At 63.2% G+C, this 18,662-nt stretch overlaps 4 protein-coding genes across 4 annotated transcripts; all 4 read left to right on the plus strand.

The window, feature by feature from the left end:
- Positions 1-336: 336 nt before the first annotated feature.
- On the plus strand, positions 337-2,433 carry LPMP_010510 (long-chain-fatty-acid-CoA ligase, putative; the record flags this gene model as incomplete). The annotated part of the gene is made up of 1 exon (XM_010698391.1): positions 337-2,433. The coding sequence occupies one exon, from the start codon at positions 337-339 to the stop codon at positions 2,431-2,433; it is 2,097 nt and encodes a 698-aa protein (XP_010696693.1).
- A 734-nt stretch (positions 2,434-3,167) lies between these two features.
- On the plus strand, positions 3,168-5,312 carry LPMP_010520 (long-chain-fatty-acid-CoA ligase, putative; the record flags this gene model as incomplete). The annotated part of the gene is made up of 1 exon (XM_010698392.1): positions 3,168-5,312. The coding sequence occupies one exon, from the start codon at positions 3,168-3,170 to the stop codon at positions 5,310-5,312; it is 2,145 nt and encodes a 714-aa protein (XP_010696694.1).
- Positions 5,313-10,511: 5,199 nt separating this feature from the next.
- On the plus strand, positions 10,512-15,260 carry LPMP_010530 (long-chain-fatty-acid-CoA ligase, putative; the record flags this gene model as incomplete). Its single annotated transcript, XM_010698393.1, has 1 exon — positions 10,512-15,260. The coding sequence occupies one exon, from the start codon at positions 10,512-10,514 to the stop codon at positions 15,258-15,260; it is 4,749 nt and encodes a 1,582-aa protein (XP_010696695.1).
- Positions 15,261-16,369: 1,109 nt separating this feature from the next.
- On the plus strand, positions 16,370-18,502 carry LPMP_010540 (hypothetical protein; the record flags this gene model as incomplete). Its single annotated transcript, XM_010698394.1, has 1 exon — positions 16,370-18,502. The coding sequence occupies one exon, from the start codon at positions 16,370-16,372 to the stop codon at positions 18,500-18,502; it is 2,133 nt and encodes a 710-aa protein (XP_010696696.1).
- Between the last annotated feature and the right edge of the window lie 160 nt (positions 18,503-18,662).

The raw sequence follows: 18,662 nt of genomic DNA on the forward strand, positions 1-18,662 counted from the left end.
TCCCGTGGCAAGGGCCCTTCGCTTATCTACTTTGAAACGAGACTGTCTTCCCTTCGCCCTCGCTACGTTCTCCTCTCTCTCTCTCTCCCTCGTCGCCCCCCCCCCCCCCCCCTTACCCCACCTCTTCTTTGGGTGCCACTTCCCCCGCACTCTCCACCCTCGCTGCGACTTACGTGAGTGGGGCAGGCGGTGGTCATCTGCCGGTGCGTCTCTCCTCTTCGCGTCTCTCCCCCCTCCCCCCTACCGCCTACCGCCTCTCTCTCTCTCTCTCCAACTCCTCTCCCCTGCACCGCTACTGTAGGCGCGCGCACACGCATACACCATTAGGCCAGAGCGATGGGCGGCTGTGTGACGTCGTTGATGGACTACAAGGCTCGTGGCAGCGAGGTGCCGTGGCAGCATGCGGAGAACTTGAAGAAGTACGGCCCCCTGAGCGTAGCGGTCGCCGGTACGGAGACGCCTACCAGCTCTGCCACCTACCTGAACGGCAAGCAGCCCACGCCGGCAGATCAGCAGGAGTGTGCAAAGTTGTTTTACAACGGCCCGAACCAGACAGCGAGGTTTGCACAGCTATGCCAAGATAACCTCGATGATGTCGCTCTCATGTACCGCAGGATTGAGAAGACTGTGAAGGAGCAGGTGGCGGGATCATCGCGGCCGATGGACATCACATACTTCTCCGAGCAGTGTAACCTCAAGTACCGCGAGTTGTGGCATGCCGTGACTGGCTTCAGCCGTGGCCTCGCCGAGCTGGGGCTCACGAGGCGTGTCAACGTCTCCATTTACGAGGAGACGCGCTGGGAGTGGCTGGCGTCCATCTATGGTATCTGGATGCAGGACATGGTCGTCGCCACCGTCTACGCCAACCTAGGTGAGGACGCTCTTTTCTACGCGCTGCGCGAGACGGAGTGCAAGGCAGTTGTGTGCAGCGGCAAGAGCGTGCCGAACCTGCTGCGCGGCGTCGGCAGTGGTGCCTTCCCTCCGTGCACGCTCATCTACCTTGACAGCCTGCCGGCAGCAGGGTGCGCGGAGCTGCACGGGTGCCGCGTGGTGTCGTGGAAGGACGTGGTGGCGCTGGGTCACGGCGCGGGTGCGCACCACAGCGTCGCGCCGCCAGAGAACAACGACGCGGTGGCGCTGATCATGTACACAAGCGGCACGACTGGCGACCCGAAGGGGGTCATGCACACGCACGGCAGCATCACTGCCGGCATCCTCGCCATGGACAACTGGCTCTACAGCGTCATTGAGCCCAGCCCGGATGAGGTATACCTCTCCTACCTGCCCATGGCACACATCATGGAGTTCGGTGTGGTGAACATTCTTCTTGCCCGGCGCGCCCACGTCGGGTTCGGCACCCCGCGCACGCTGACAGACGCCACCGCACGGCCGCACGGCGACCTTACGCAGTTCCGCCCGACCCTGTTCATCGGCGTGCCGCGTATCTTCGACACCATCAAGAGGGCTGTGGAGGCGAAGCTGCCGCCGGTGGGCACGCTCAAGCGAGAGGTGTTCGAACACGCCTACCAAAGCCGGCTGGCGGCACTGAAGGCGGGCAAGGACACGCCGTACTGGAACGAGAAGGTGTTCAAGCTGCCGCGCGCTGCTCTGGGTGGTCGTGTGCGTGCCTTTCTCAGCGGCGGTGGCCCGCTGTCGCCCTCGACGCAGGAGTTCGTGAACGTCGTCTTCGGGATCATGGCCAACGGGTGGGGCCTCACGGAGTCGGTGTGCGTCGGTGCGATTCAGCGGCTCAGCGACCTGACGCCGTCTGCTGTAGGCCAGGTTCTTGCTTCTGAAGAGCTGAAGCTAGTGGATATGGAGGAGTACAAGCACACAGACACACCGCACCCGCGCGGCGAGATTTGCCTGCGCGGCCCGTTCCTGTTCAAGGGTTACTATAAACAACCCGAGCTCACGCGTGAGGTGCTGGACGCGGATGGCTGGTTCCACACCGGCGACGTTGGCAGCGTCGACAGCGAAGGACGCGTCTCCATAGTGGGCCGCATCAAGGCGCTGGCGAAGAACTGCCTCGGCGAGTACATCGCACTGGAGGCGCTGGAGGCGCTCTACAGCAATCACCCCTTGGTCCTGAACAACTGCCTCTGCGTCTTGGTAGACCCAAGCAAGAACTACATATGCGCCCTCGTGCTGACAGACGCCGGCCGGGTGACGCACTTCGCAGAGAAGAATGGAATCAGCGGCGAGTACCCAGCCTTGCTAGGGAGCAGGGAGCTACTGGAGAAGGCTGCCACGTCGATGGCGGAGATGGCCCGCGCGGCGCGGCGCCGCGATTTTGAGGTGGTCCGCCACATTTGCCTTATCGAGGACGAGTGGTCGCCGGAGAACGGCCAGTTAACAGCGGCGCTGAAACTTAGGCGTGCTGTTGTTGCAAGACAGTACGAGAAACAAATAAGAAGTTTGTTTGCGGAGTAAGCGAGGTGGGAGTGAGGGAGGGGGTGGGAGGGTGGGAGTGGGAGGAGGAGATGTGCCGAGAGGGGGGCGTTCGCAGCGTATATTACCATGCTGGTCACCTGCTCCCGCTCTCGCTCGCTCGCTTTTTAAGTGTAGCGCATTTTTCTTCGTAGGGAGAGAGAAAAGGAGGTGATAAATGAAGGAAACAATAAAAGAGAGAAACCGCGAGAAGGCTGAACCAGCAAAGTTCCGCTCTGACACGGAGGGAGTTGCCTCTCTTCCGTTCCTCTTCACAGCAGAGAGGCCAGGCTGGCACGGCCACAGTGAAGCAGCGCGCATGTTTGCGGTGTGTGTGTGTGTCTCTCTCTTACAGAGCGCTCTGCCCGTAGCGCCAGCAGCAGCAGCAGACACCAGTTGTTTGCTGCTGCTGCACCTCCTCCTCCTTTGATTTGCTTCATTCGATTGGGAAACAGCGGTGGAGGCGTGAACCCTGTCTGGCCACAGAGTGATACCAGATGCTCTGTCAGTGTGTGTGTGTCTCCCTCTCAGTCTTCGTGGAAGGTGTCATGCGCGCCTACGTGCAGATCGGCACGAACTGCCTCCTCATCCTTCATCACTCTCTCCCCCTTCCACACACGCATGCCTCGCACGACACCGCTGCGAGTCACACGAGCACTGAATACGCCACGCAGGGACATCCCGGTGGATCGCTGAACTGCTCTTCCCCCCTCCCCCCCCCGCACACACTCGCAACGATGGGCGCCTGCCTTGTGTCTTTGATGGCGCAGCGCAACGCGGCGCAAATGACGTCCGACCCGCGCGCCGAGGAGTTCGAGCGCCGGCGCGCCGAGTGCGGCGGCAGTTTTGTGCAACGCGTCCCCAACACGGAAAGCGAGCGTGCCTCGGCCATCTACCGCATAGGCGGCGTGTCCGCCGAGGAGCACCAGTCTATCCTTAAGGCGGCAGCCACGCGACCCACGTTCTACACCTCAATGATGCGCTGCTGCGCCGAGCGTCCAGACCAACGCGCGCTTGCCTACCGCCTGGTAAAGTGCGTTACACAGGAGCCGGTGCCGTCGCCAAGCGGTAGCAATAAAGGGCCGGCAGGGAAGGAGCGGATGATGAGTATTACGCACTTCGAGGAGCCCGTGTACATGACCTACGCACAGGTGGAACAGCGCATACAAAACTTCGGCGCCGGTCTTGCCGCCCTCGGCGTCACCATCAACGCTAACGTCTCCATCTACCTCGATACGTGTGTTGAGTGGCTCATTGGTGCCTACGGCATCTGGTCCCGCAGCGCCGTCGCCGCCACCGTCTACGCAAACCTCGGAGAGGCGGCCTTGGCCCACGCACTGCACGAGACGGAGAGCCAGGCGATCCTGTGCGGGTCGGTGAATGTGGCAAATGTGCTGAAGCTGATGAAGAACGGCGTCATGCCGCAGGTACCGATCATCCACGTCGGCTCCCTGCCCGGCTCGCTCGACACCCACGGGGTGCAGTTGGTGAGCTTCGAACAGGTGGAGGCGCTCGGCGCGGCACACCTCGAGAGCGGCGCGGCGAAGGGCTCGGGTCCTCTAAATGACGACGACCTGGCGCTGATCATGTACACAAGCGGCACGACTGGTGACCCGAAGGGGGTCATGCACACGCACCGCACGCTGACCGCTGGCCTGCACACTCTCGAGCCGCGCATGCTGGACCTCGTCGGCGAGTTGCGGCCGGATGAGGTATACCTCTCCTACCTGCCCATGGCACACATCATGGAGTTCACCATCACAAACATGTTCATCTTCCGTGGCTCGCTCATCTGCTACGGCACCCCGCGCACGCTGACAGACACCACCGCACGGCCGCACGGCGACCTGCTCACCTTCAACCCGTCCCTGCTCGCTGGTGTGCCGCGTATCTTCGACACCATCAAGAAGGCCGTGGAGGCGAAGCTGCCGCCGGTGGGCACGCTCAAGCGAGAGGTGTTCGACCACGCCTACCAAAGCCGGCTGGCGGCACTGAAGGCGGGCAAGGACACGCCGTACTGGAACGAGAAGGTGTTCAAGCTGCCGCGCGCCTTGCTCGGCAGCCGCCTGCGGATCATGCTTAGTGGCGGTGGTCCGCTGTCGACCGCGACGCAGGAGTTCATAAACGTGGTCTTTGGTCGCGTGGTGATTGGCTACGGCCTGACAGAGTCTGTGTGCGTCGGTGCGATTCAGATCGCCGGTGACTTGGAAACGAACGTGACGGGCTTGATGGAGCCCGGCCAGGAGATTAAGCTGCTCGACATCGAGGAGTACAAGCACACAGACACGCCAGAGCCGCGCGGCGAGATTTGCCTGCGCGGCCCGTTCCTGTTCAAGGGTTACTATAAACAACCCGAGCTCACGCGTGAGGTGCTGGACGCGGATGGCTGGTTCCACACCGGCGACGTTGGTAGCTTCACCGCCGATGGCAAGCTGCGCATAGTGGGCCGCATCAAGGCGCTGGCGAAGAACTGCCTCGGCGAGTACATCGCACTGGAGGCGCTGGAGGCGGTCTACTCTGGCAACGAGCTGCTGCAGCCGAACGGCGTGTGTGTGCTGGTGCACCCCGACAAGCCGTACATCACGGCACTGGCGCTGACGGACGAGGCGCGTGCGAAGAGCTTTGCGGCGAAGCACGGTATCGAGGGCGAGTACCCAGACCTGCTGAAGGACCACCGCTTCCAGCAGGCAGCTGCGATATCGATGGCCGATACTGCTCGCGCCTCGAACCGCGCGTCCTTTGAGTGCGTGAAGCGAGTGCGCGTGATGAACGATGAGTGGACCCCAGAAAATGAGATCCTGACGGCTGCCCAGAAGCTGAAGCGTCGCGTCATCGACGCGCAGTACGCACAGACGATCGAAGAGCTCTTCACAGATGACTAGGTGGGCCGTGTGTGTGTGTGTGTGTGTCGAGGGACCGGGCGTGGGTGGATTAGTCGAAGAGGAAGCGAAGCAGTATAGCTTGCACAGCACGCCACCAAGTGATGAAAAGGCGTTGTGCGCAGGGTGCACTTGCGATCAACCAAGCTCCGCAGCGTCAGACGCGTCTCTCTACCCACCTATCTACCTCTCTGTTCGCCTCCCCACCCCCTCCCGCCCCCACCGATACACGCACACCGACGCGCGCGCCGGGCGACCATCATCCCTACTGCCTTTTCCTTCGGCGGTTCCCTGTCGGTGTTTTCTTCTCTCGTTTTACTGCCCCTCCCCTCCCCCTAACGTGTGTCTCCTCTCTTGTGTGTGTGCGCTCCTCTTCTCCCCCCACATGCCCCTGCCACGCCTCTTCTCGTTTAAGCGCACACGCACACACAACACACGTGTGAGTGAGAGGGAGAGAGCCGCGGCGCAGACACGTTTTGCTCTGTGGCGCTCTCTCCCTCCCTCCCTCTCTCGCTTCTCTCTTCTCCCTCTCTCTTACCGAGACACACACACCACACACATCATCTCTTCTCTCTTCTCTCTCTTCTCTTCTCTCTCGCTTCTCTCTCTTCGGTTGTGGCGTTCTTCTCTGCAGAGCCCTCCGCGCCTAGTGTAGGCACGGGTATCAGTGCGCGTCTCTCCGCCCCTCCTGATTGTGCCCTCTGTGCTCTCTCTCTCTATTGCTATGTTGTTGTCTGTTGATGTACCTTGATGTGCTTCTTCCCTCGAGTGGGGGTGGGGGTGTGTGTGAGTGTGAGTGTGTGTGGGTCACCTGGGCTGATCAGCACTCTTTTTTGTCTGCTGGATTGCTTCTGGGGGAGGGTGAGCATCCGCCCAGCGGTCTCTCCCACCCCTCACCTCCACCCACGTCAGTACCCTCGCCAATCCTCCCCACCCCGCTCGCCGTATTGATCTTACGCTTCACTGTTGCCTTTATGTCGTTTCACCCACCCACCCACCCCCGTCGTCGTCGTCGTCTTCTCTGCTTCGAGAAGTGGGTTGTTCGGCATGACCAAGGCGCGCCTCCCTGGGCTCCACAGGTGGTCTCCAGTACCCCCCCCTCATTCCTGTCAACGGCCGACACACTGCGGGGAGACGCGTCAACCGCATGCGCACCCCTTGTCCCTCTCTGCCTTCCCCATCCCGTGCACCCTCCCTCACTGACTCCCTCGGCGCGGGGGGCTTCTTGTGAGTCTGTGCGTGTGTGTGTGTCTCTCTCTCACTGCCTTCGACCTCTCTTTTCCCCTCTCCCCCTCCCCACCACCTTCTCTTTGCCTTTTGGTCTCTTTAAGAAGAATTACATCCATCCTCACGGCCACCTGCCCCGCCTCTCCCTCCACCCCCTTCCCACCCAATCCCACCACCGATGCCTTCCCTGCGTGGCTGTGAGTAGGTGACCGTGTGTGGGTGTGGGTGTGGGTGGGTGTGTGTGCACCTCAGCGTCGCTGCCTGCACCCTCCCTCTCTCTCCTCCCTCTTCCTCATGGATTTCTCTTTTTTGTTTCCTCCTGTTTGAGAACATGGGCGTGCCCACGACACACACGCACACACACACACACGCTCACCTCAACAGCGTCCATCACAGGGCGGGTGGTCGTGGTGGTGGACAGCCAGCACTCGTCCTCCACCCTCTTTCCCACCTGCATCCCTCCCCCTCCCCTTGTGTTTCAAAGCCTCCGCAGATGATGAAGAGGAGCCCAGAGGTCGCATGCACTTTGGCCGGGCTCAGAGGGGCTGGCACGTGGCGACCGCCGAGAAAAGCGTCATCTCTCTAAGGGCCCAGAGCAGGGCCGTGGAATGCTGTCTCGTGATCGAACCACCACCCCTCTCTCTTCTTCAAGCCTGCATGACCGCTTGCGCCTGTCCTCTCCATGGCTCGCACAGCAGGGCCGCGGCAACGCACGCCTCTTGCACCGTATAGTTGCCCCCTCCCCCTCCCCCTTTGCCGACAACACGCTGGCTAAGCAAAAAGGGCTGCGCTCGTCTCGTTATCGGGAGTCGGTAACACGCGAATGCCAGCGCCGTCTCTCGCACTCCTGGAGAAGTAAATGGGGGGGGGGGGCAGATTACACCGCAGCGGTGGTGGAACTGAAGACAGAGAAGGAGGACGATTCTGGCAGCCCTCTCAGCGTCGAGGCAACCTGAAGACAGCCTGGGCAGCGTGACGTACCTCGTGAAGGAGAGACGTCTGCGCGAGCATCAGCTGAAACGCTACCCGTGGATGGCAAGAGCAGAGCAAGGCTGAGGCACGTTGAGAAGAAAGGGAGCAGCAACGCATTAAAAGCCCGCAGCTCGCGGAGAGCCAGAGGAGAGGAGAGGAAAGTTCCGTGAGTCTCGCCCGGCAAGGTCATTGGACTCCCATGGCGGTGAGGCTGGGCTAGTGCGTGCTCTTCTCAAATGACCTGAACGAGGCGGGCTACGCACTGATGCACGTGATCCTCCACTTCAGCACTTGGGGCCTCATCGATGTACGTCATTGGCTTGTGGCCAGCCTCCGGGGGACACGGGACGCAGTGGCCTCCCGCTGGTGAGCGAGTTGCCAGACTGCAGTACCCTCTTTTTCCCTTCAAAGCGACGTGAACTCAACGCATTCCCCTCTTACCGGCTGAGGTGAAGGCAGCAAGCGGCGGCCTCGTCGGCGGCCGCGGAGAGTGCTGTGGCAGGGTTTCACAAGAAACTGGAGGATAAGGTTATTACTTGGTGAAGGGTACATATTCCTGCCCACGACGTCCAAGGGAGCCAGGTGGGTGTGGCAGGCGTGGGCGTGATGGCAAGGCAGCTGAGCGCTCTCGCACCTGGTGAGGTCGACAAGATGAATCGCCAGGCCAGCGGATCTGAGGGCAAACATGCGGCAAAGCTCATCCCACCACGACGACGGCGGTGGTTACTCCAGAGTGCTATGGTCACAGGGGTCGTGTGGCCGAGGTTGAGGGCGGTGACTGAGGTGGATTCCGCGGAGAAGGCGCATGGGGAGCAGCACCAGCGGCTACAACCCTCGCGAAACAAACAGAGGCAAAGATGGTCCTTAGGTGACTCGGAGAGAGAGACGATGCCAGAGAAGGCCAATGGGAGATGCTCGCAGGAGGTGGCGGGCCACACAGGAAGCGCGCAACCCACGAACTGGATTGGACCTCTCCAACACTACACGACAACGCCACTCCATTGCGAGTGCACATGACTGGCCACCAAGCCAGCACCTACAGAGAGAAGCACTACCACGTACCCCTGCACGCGCGGCATCACGGGCTAGTCAGCATTCTGACCTGAGGTGGAACGCCCGGCAAGGCACGACTGCGTATGTTCGACACTCAGTCCTCGTCTTTTATCCGTCACACGGTACGCACGCATTGCCCTCCTCGAGGATGGTGACACAACTCCCTCTGACCTTTGCCAACTGCATGGCACAGCAGCGCCTCAGCGATGGCTGCGGGGGGTTTGCACGTGGGCCTCTATACTCGAGCGCACACTAGACAACGCGATGCGACAGCCCCACCACCGCACTATCCCGCTTGGGCCCGTTTGTCCACGAGACCACAACAGAGGAGACTGAAAAGAGCGATCGTTCGCTGTCCGGCTCAGGGTCCCTCACTCCCACAGCTGTGCCAGAGCGCGGCACTCGAGTTGAAGCGCACAGAGGTGCTGAGTGTGTGGCTTCGAAGCCGTAGTTGCCACACAGCAGAAAAAAGTGAACTCGAACATGAAATGGGCACAACCAAATGTGCGAAAACACTGAAAAGCGCGTTGCTTAGGTGAGGCACGACCTGCCAGGGCGTGCAAGGGATTTCGCTTCAACGTACCCCGTTCGCTGTCATACATCGCGCGTGGTCAAACTCCCCCCACTCCACTCCACCAGGCCTGCCACAGAGAGGGGGAGGGAGGGGGAACACCATTGCGCGGTGCAAGGCAGCGGTGGACACACACACACACACACCCACACACACGCGCGAATGCCATGCGTCGACCCAGTCACCGGAGCACGGCCTCTGCCTCGCAGGTCGCCTCACCGCCGCTCCCACTGTGTCGGTCGCCACGCGGTGCATCCCTCACAGGGGGGTGGTGGCTCAGCCTCCCCACGCCAGTGGGCAGTGAGGGCCGGGTGAGATGTGCTCGAGTCGCGTTCACTGCCAGCATCAGTGGCTCGGCATTGGCTGGGGTGGGGGAGGGGGGCTGCTCAGCCTCTCCCCCCTCCCCTACACAGAGAGTGCGGAGGGACTGGCCCTCCCCCCCCCTGGTGACGCCACGCGCTGAGGTGTGTGTGTGTGTGTGCCTCCCTCCTCCCTCCCTCCCTGTCATCCGTTGGAGGAGAGAGGGGGGGTAAGCGGAGCGCGACGAGCGATGAAAGCAAATGACGGAGAAAAGAGAAGGGAGGCGAAGGGGATGCGAGTGTGCCGTGTTGAGTCGAGTGGAGAGGAGGGAAGGGCAAGGGAGGGAGGCGGTCTGCGTCTGGCGATCAGGCGCACGTTCAGATGCCGACGCTCGAAGTGGTACCGGACGCGCTGATGGAGTCTCTGTGCCCTGCTCATGGGCAATCGATTTCTTGTTCGTCGCGAGGCGCGCAATTGCCTCACTTTGCCCTCTCCCCCGCCCCGCCCGCCTGTCTGTCTTTCCTCCTATGACGCGCACACGCACTCACCCACCCACACGCACACGTATGTGGGCACTGCCCCTCTACTCCACTCCGCGCCTCCTCTGCGGGGCACATTCAGCCATCGTGTGCGCCGGCACACGTTCCCATCCCCCCCCCCCCACACACACACGAAGCTTAACATGTTTGAATCCGCTGTCTCCGCGCCTTACCAGTGAGCATGAGGAATGCGCTTCATTTCTTGTAGTTGCTCTCTCAGTGCCGTCCTGACATCCCTCTGTCGCAGCCGTCCATCTCCACCCTGCTCTCTCTCCCCACCCACACACACACACACACTCGCTTGTCCATCTTTTCCGTCACGACTGTGGGTCCTCCTGTGCGTGGACACTCACACCGGTAGTGTGCGCCGGCGTGTAGTCGCCCCGTACCTACACAGCGCCTCTCTCTTCCTCCCTTTTATTTACTCCCTTCCCTCAACTGACTCCTGCGCATCGCCGCCAGTACTTTGTGTGTGGGGCGGGTGTGTGTGTGTGTGGGTGGGTGGGTGGGTGGGTGTCTGGAACGGCCCAGCATTCGTCGATGGGCACGCTGCTCGTAACACTGCTGCAGTGCCGCAACAGCCAGTCCCTCTACCCAAACCTCCGCGCCACTCAGCACAACCACTACACTTCGTTTCAGCAGCAGTGCTCGGTCCCGCTCCTTGCCGATGCGCGCCACTATAACCAGCACTCACGCCAAGATAGCCCTTTGATTGCCACCACCACGACCACGACGCCGACGGGCGCGGTGAGCGATGAGGCCACTGAACGGACAGCCGTGGCGAGTCGGGCAGGGGAAACCGAAAAAGGCGCGCCGCCACCAACATCCTTCGCAGGTGCTGTCAGCGATATGAGTGCATCTGACAAGCACGTTGTCAACCCTCCTGAGGTCCGCAACGACGGAGACAACACTGGTGCCGGCGCCACCGATGTCGACGTCGACGCGGCCGCCGAGATCTCGCGTCTACTCCTTACACGCCTGCTCGCCACGAAATCAGTACCGATCCCGCCCTCAGCAAGTCAGGTGCATCCGCAGTTGCACCATCATGCGATAGAACAGCCGGCAGTGGACAACGCTCTGTACACCAGCTCGCTCCCCGTAGTACCACCACTGGCATCGGCAGGGGTGGCGAGCTCCCCCTCGACCACTCCGCCCATGCAGCCGCAAGATCGCCCCCCGTCACCCTCCACAATGGTGTTTATGCCCAGCGCCACGGCCACCGCCCCCCTCACACCGGCTGCTTCGCCAAGGAGACAGCGCAGCAACAACGCGGTGCCTCCCCTTTCCATGCTGGCGACAGCGACCTCAACGCAGACGCCCACGCCACACCTTGCACCAGCCGGTGGGCTGACGATCAGCCCACCGGCTGGTGCGCCTGTGGCGAAGGACTGCGACAGTGTGAAACGGCTGGTCTTGCCAGGTGATGCTCTGCACTGTCGAGCGCCGCCAAGCACTTGTGGTAATGCCGCAGCCGCGAGGACGGACGAAGAGGAGGACGCAGGCGGCGGCGACGTGGACGAGGACGAAGACGAGGTTGGCCCAATGGACTGTGCGGACGCCTTTCAGTACTTCTTCGACGAGGACGAGAAGGCGTACCGCGACGTCGAGAGCGTCGTGTACGCCGCACCGCAGATGGCGCGCGTGCCACTGCCCACGCTGCGGGACTACTACCTCAACCAGCATACGGCCCTGTACACGGAGAAGGCGTCGTCCGCGGCGCTGACTACGCAGTCGGTCCCTTCGGTACTAGCGGGCAGCATGGCGCCAACCATCCCGAGCGTCTTCCTGCTAGACACCGCCGCGAATGCCGGAGGCGAGGACATGACCATCAAGGTGGCCACATGGTCTCCAACGCCACCGCTACCGACGCAACAACAGCCGCAAAAGGGACTCCACGACCCTCAAGAAACTCCGTCCAGCCGGCGTGACGCGCCACGTACGAGCACGACACGCACGCTGCTGACGACGGGAGAGGGCCTCGACAGCACCGCGCACGACACCGGCCGCTTCATTTCACTGGTGGAGGAGATGGCGGCAGCCTGCCGCCGCATTGGCGCCGCGCCGCTCGTCTGCTGGCGCAGTATTGATCGCGTGACGGAGCTGCCACCGGAAGATCCGCTTTGGCGGCGGCTTACCAACGGCGGCGGCGGCGGTGGTGGTCGGGTGGACAACGCCCGTGGCGAGATTGAGGACGACACGTCGTGCCCGCCAGTGAGCGATGTGCCACGCAAGCGCTGCTCACACCCCTCCGCTCCCCTCGTCGGTGATGGCGGTAGCAGCGCCGCAGCCCCTCTACCCTCACTGCAGCAGCAGCAGCAGCAGCAGGACCAGCAGCACTCCGAGCCACCCTCACTCTACTACCTTGGCCCGCAGCAGTACATGACCGCAGATGTATGGTGGTCGCGCGTGGAGGCATTCGGCTTCGGTCTTTGCAGTATGGGCCTGCGTCCTGGTGACCTGATCGGCATCGTCGAGGACACGCGTTGGGAGTGGCTCGTCACGTGTTACGCAGCTTGGAGTGTCGGCCTCGTTGTCGTCGTCTTCGACAGCTCGGCACGGACTATGGCGCGGGCTGCCATGGACACAGCGCCGGAGATGAAGGCGCTTGTGTGTAGTCCCGTTGTTCACCGTGCCTTGCGCCGGCACTTTGACGATGCCGCAGCAGCAGCGGCGGCGGCGGCTCGCAGCGCTCGCGCGCCAGCCCCGCTTACACCCACGTCTGTGAGCAGCATGAAGGACTACGATGGCGATGAGGGCGACATGTATGATGGCAATCATGGCGCGTGTGCGAGTGGTGACGCAGCAGGGACCGTGCCGCCTCAGTGGACTTCAGTCCAGCCGCGAAAGAAACGACATGCCCATCCTTCCATGTTCATCGTCGTCCGGCGCAGCGGACCCCCGCGCGACTGCCGCAGCGACGGCGGGGACGTCCACGCCGCAGCGATGCGCAGCAGTGCGTCATCTGACGCGGCACCGGGGTCGTGGTGGTCGCGTGCGAACATGCGAGAGCCGCAGTCGTCGCACCGGACCCACGACCCCGGTGTGGAGGGGGACAATGAAGCCGGGGACGAAGAAGGTGAAGACGAAGAAGAGGCGCTTTGGTGGAGCGACGTGCTCATGCATGGCGAGAAGAAACTTAGGGTGTGGCGTCAACGCAAGTTACGAGAGCAGCGGCTGCAGCAGCAACAGCAGCAGCAGCAGGCTCGTCTACGCTACCAGCAGCAGCAACGCTGCGCACGCGCCGGCGGCGGTGGTAGTGGTGGTGCTGCTGCGCCTTCGTCGCCGTCAGGTACCTCTCGCCATTGTCTTCGTGGGAGCAGTGGGCTTGGTATGGATGACTTCTACGGCTCCACATCCACGGCAGCCGCCTCGCAGGATGGGAGTACTGCGTCCGCGACCGCCAGCGCCAAGCCCGGCCCCACTGCCGCCGTCAGTGACAGCGGTATGAGCACAGCGCAGGCAGCATCCGACAGTGCTAAAACGACCCCCATCATGCTGCTCGGTGCCGCCGCCGCCAAGGGTGGCAAGAGCGGCAGCAGCACGAGGCTCTCCGTCAACGCTCCCGCAAGGCGCGTCTTGGTGCCAATGGAGGAAAGAAAGGCGCTAACCGAGTTTCCTCGGCGCAGGACCTGCGGCGGCTCTCTACGCACGATGCCAACGTCATCGCTTCTGGCAGGCAACGCCGCCCTGACCGGCACGCCACCGATGGCCATCAAGGACGGGCTGCCGCGGCTGCCACTCGCCCCTCTCCGGCCAGACGACCTCGCCTTTATCTTCTACACCGAAGGCGATCCCAAAGGTGTCCTCCTCACACATGGTGCCCTCAAGGCATCTGTGGCTGCCCACCACGAATACCTTAACTCGACCGACATCGGCGGCAGCACCGCCGAGAGTACCGGACGTGGTGGGCAGGGCAACAGCCGCATTGCCCGCTACACGACGGCCTATATGCCTGCCCTGCGCTCCCGCTCAGCCCCAGCGGGGCGGCCGTCGTACATGGCGTACCTCCCCCTGCACGACATCGGCGAGTTTGTGGCGGAGACCGCCGCGCTCGTCCGCGGCCTCCTCGTGTGCTACGGCACGCGCCGGACTCTCTTTGACACGTGGGCGCGTCCGCACGGCGACCTCACCGAGTACAGGCCGACCGTATTCCCCGCGCTACCGGCCACACTGGCGCGCCTGCGCCGCACCGTCGAGTCGATGGTGTCCACCGGCTATCGCCAGCTGCTGTTTGAGGCCGCGTACGAGGCGCGGCGGCAGGCGATGCGGCGCGGACTGCACACACCGTTCCTGCTCACCACCATCTTCGCCCCCTCGCGCGAGCTGCTCGGTGGCCGCTGTCGGCTCGTACTTGTCCGTGGCGGTCCCGGTGCCGCTGCGCTGCACCCACGGGACCAAGAGTACTTGTCGGTCGTGTGCGGCGTGTCCCTCGTGCAGTCGTACGGCGTCACGGAGGCTTCCGGGTGCGGGCTGCAACAAGCGTACTGCTCGACGCAGCTCGACTCGATCGGCGGCCCGCTGGGCCCCGTACACGTAAAAATGCGTGACGTCTTCGCCACGGCAGCGGCACCCTCGAGTGGTGGTGGCTGCGGCTGGTCGCATCAGTCAGAGCGGCCAACAGGTGAGCTGCTGCTGCGCGGCCCCACCGTCATGGCCGGCTACTACCGGCAGCCGGAGAGGACGGCGGCGGTCCTAGAAAAGAGTGGTTGGCTGCACACCGAGGACGTCGTGGAGCGCTGCCCGGATGGCTCTTTTCGCCGCATCGCCTCCCTGCGTCCGCACCACGCCACGACGAGTAATGGTCACTGCATCGCTCTCGAGCCCCTCGAGGCGCTCTACGCGCAGCACCCCCTCTGCCTGAAGGGCGGGGTCTGCGTGCTGGTGCATCCCTACCGGCGGTACGTCTGCGCCCTCGTCCTCACTGATGAGCACCATCTGTGGGACTTCCTTCAGACAACCGCCGCGGCCGTGGCGAGGCCGGCGTCGTCATACTCGCCACCGAGCTCATCCACCTCGCAGCAGCGGAGCTGGATTTTGTCTGCCATTGGGGAGTGGCCGCAGTGCCTGGGCGACTCGGCACTCAACCAGGTCGCCGCCACCTCGCTTGTGGCGTGGGCGACGCAGCACGGCGGCATCGCCCCGCACGAGTGCGTGCGGCACGTACGCGTTCTGCACGGTGTGTGGGACGCTGCTCATTACACCCGCACCGCGACGGGACGACTCTTCCGCCCTGCCATCCACCAGCGCTACAGCGGTGTCATTCAGGAGCTCTTCGCAGACGAGGACTGACGGCACTCGCGGAGGGGGGATAGCGAGGCAGGAAAGCGGGAGGCGGCGTGGAGACGACTGCCTAACTCCAACTCTTCTCGCTCTCGCTCGCTTGCGCGTGTCTGGCGTCCCCCCGCTCCCTGGCCCTGCCCCCATTCTCTTCTCGCGCCGCCACGGTGGTGGAGAGGGGGCGGAGGGGGGGGCGGCGCATGAAGAAATGTTTTGAGAGCGAAGCCTCATTCAGCACAAACCATCCCAGCGGACGAGCGAGGAGTAAGAGGGAAGGGAGACGGGCACGCGATGCTGCAGAATACAGCATGCACGTACGCGTACATGGACAGAGGGCTCCACGCACGGATCGAGGGGGGCGGTAGGAGGAGGGAACGGAGTGACACCTCCCCCACTCCTGCATGGTGTCGTGCGTCTCAGTCGACGAGTACTCGTGAGCAGTGAAATAGCGGCGAGGCCTCGCCTGCCCTTCCTCACCACTGCCAAGCACCGACGCACATGAGTGCATCACTGTTTCACACACCCTCTCTCTCTCTGACTCTTCGCTACTATCCTCCTCCCTCCCCTCTTACTCCTCCCCCTCCACCTGGGCATCGATGTGCACCTGTGCGTGTCTGTGTCGGGATGACGGTGGGGGTGGTGGTGGTCCACCGCCCACAATCCCCTCAACACCCTCCCCTCCCCTCCCACGCCATGTGCCGGTGTACGACCGCCACGACAACGCAAACATTGCCAACGGCGGCGACAACTCGCGCTACGTCATCATGCATAGCGCAAAACGGCCTTATGCACACTCACACACACGCACACAACACACACACTCACTACACACAACAGAGAAAGCTTGAGTGAGTGAGGTCTCTCTCCTCCACCCCCTCATCTTACACCGGCCCTTCCTCCCCCTCTCTTTCGCTGCCATTCAGGTATCCAGGCGCTGAGGTAATTTTACGACGAAGCCCTGCAGACACTCGCACACACCCTCCCTCACTCGCGACACGCACTCACATTACATTACAGTCAGACAGACAGGAGGTGGGGGAAAAGAGAGAGAGGAGAGAGAGAGGGGGGAAAAGCAGTGCATCGCTGCGGCTGTCTGGGGGCCTCTTGCGCGCCGGCCCGCCATGACGTCCCGCGCCAATTTGGACTTTTTCGCGCCACCGCTGGAGCGGCGGCAATGCGTGCGCGAGCGAATGGCGCAGCTGCGCGCCCCGATGTATGAGTGGCGGCGCGACTTTGCGGAGTCCGCCTTCGACGCTGCCACGGGCGAGCGCCGCCCGCTGCGACGCGTCTTCAACCCAGCAGCGAAAGAGCACCCGGTGGCCGCGCACAGTGTCCGCGCCGCGACACGCAACGCGGATGCAAACGCCGCTTACAAAGAGGTAGAGCAGAGCAACAACGTGCCACCGCCGCCGCCGAAGCAGCGGTGGTCGCGGCGTCAGTGGAGCCCGCAGCGCACGCTGGGAAGCGGCAACGCCGCAGCAACCAGAGCATACTCGGCACGACCAGCGGCGGCCACCGTGTGGGAAGGTGCGGCGAGCGGTACCACTGATCGGCGCCATATGTGGAAGCAGAGCGGCTTCACGTTCGCCGAGGACTACTTCCGCAAGAGTGCGCAGGTGCCCATGTCGCAGACGCATCTCGGCGCTGCTGCGTCTGAAGCTCGTCGTGGTGTGGGCAGATGCGGGGTGTACGTGCCGTACCTACACGACACAATTCTTTTCTGTGAACCTCGGCAGCATCCGATGAAGACGCGTCGTAGTCGGCCTGATGGAGGTGACGGCACTGCCACAGCAGCCAACGAGTTGCCGCCGGTTCACCGGGCGTCCTCCGCAGCAGGGGTGGTGATGGCCGTGACGTTCAACGCCGCCGAGTCACGGGGGTGGGAGTTGCATGCGTCGATGGATGCGAAGCGCACCGAGCTGTTGAGCTTCTCGGTGTCGACGCCATTTCAGAAACTACAGCAGCAGCCGGTAGCCTACCTATACGCCGCTGGAGCCGAAAGGTTCACCGACGATGACGACGACGACGACGACACGCCGAGGGCCGCCGGCGCCATCGCCAGCGGCGCCAACGACGTCAACAGAGCAGCGACAGCGAAGGCAGAAACATGTTACGACGTCGTGGGACCCTCCATCGCCGTCAAGCAGCGCGCGGTGGCGATGGCCGAGGGCCTGTACACAGACCTTATCGCGACTCGAGCGAGAGCACGGTCAGCAGCGGCGAAGACGGAGGTGCCAACGTGCGAGCTGGGATACACTCTGAGGCCGTCCTACGTGCAGTCGCGTCTGCGCCGATCAGCAGCGCGGCACGGCAGCAGCAGCCAGAACGTCGGTATCGCTACCATCGTCTCGGACTGCTACTCCGCGTCGCTGGACGAGGGCATGAGTGGCACCACGCCGCACACCACAGCAGCAACGTCACCCATGACGGCGCACGCGTCAGCGCCGCGCATGCACGGTCATCGCGGCAATGGCGTATCGGGGCCGCCATCGGAGCGCACCATCACGCGGTCCCCTCGTAACGAGAGCATCACCGGTGCGGCACCGCCAGCGGCGATAGAGGCGGCACTCACGGACGCCATCGCCTTTTCTCAGTGCAGCGACGGCACTGTTCGTCAGGGCAGCATCACGTCGGCACCGCCGCCAGCCCTCTCGCCGGCTGAACTCGGGAACGACATGGATGACACGGAAGAGGCGCGCAGCCCCGACGGCGGCGGTGACGGTGCCCTGCCCAGGGAATTTCCCACTGCTGCCACGGCTGGTGGGCAGGTCGAGTACCGCCAAAGTGGTCCCCCGCCTGCGTCACCGTCGCAGAGCGGTACCAACGCGCAGCTGCGGCCAGACTCGCACCCCTCGCTAAGCCTACTCTACCGGACAGGTAACAGCACCGACTCGCCGACGCTTCTGCGCACCTGCGGTGATGGGGGTGGCAGCACCGTCGCTGGTGGTAGCAACTACAGCGGCGGCGAATGGCATCGGGGGCATCCTCGGCATGTGCGCGACGCCAAACACACCCCTCACCAAAGTCCCCGCAGTCAGAGGAAGTGCGGGTACATGAGCTACGATGCACAACAACAGCACCAGCAGTCGCCCACGGCGTGCCGTCTGCCGGCGGAGTCGAAGGAGACGCGGGTGTATGCGGTGCGCGTGCGCCGCCTCTTCACCAATGCGGACGCGTCGCTGCTCAAGTGCGCTGAGCCGAAGCGGCATGCGATACCGGTGATGCTGCCACCGGACTGGCAGCCCAACTGTTGACTGCATCCAGATATATCGCTGCGTCCCTGGGCCCTTCTTTGCTTTTTCTCGCGCGTACCTTCTCTGGGGTGCTCGCACATGTCTCGCTTCTCGCGTGGAGGGGAGGGGGGCGGGCGATCGCTGCTTCGAACCGCCGACACCGTGGCGCTTAACGGGGGGG

This window comes from Leishmania panamensis (genome assembly GCF_000755165.1).
Source record: "Leishmania panamensis strain MHOM/PA/94/PSC-1 chromosome 1 sequence".
In the NCBI taxonomy this organism is placed as follows: domain Eukaryota; phylum Euglenozoa; class Kinetoplastea; order Trypanosomatida; family Trypanosomatidae; genus Leishmania; species Leishmania panamensis.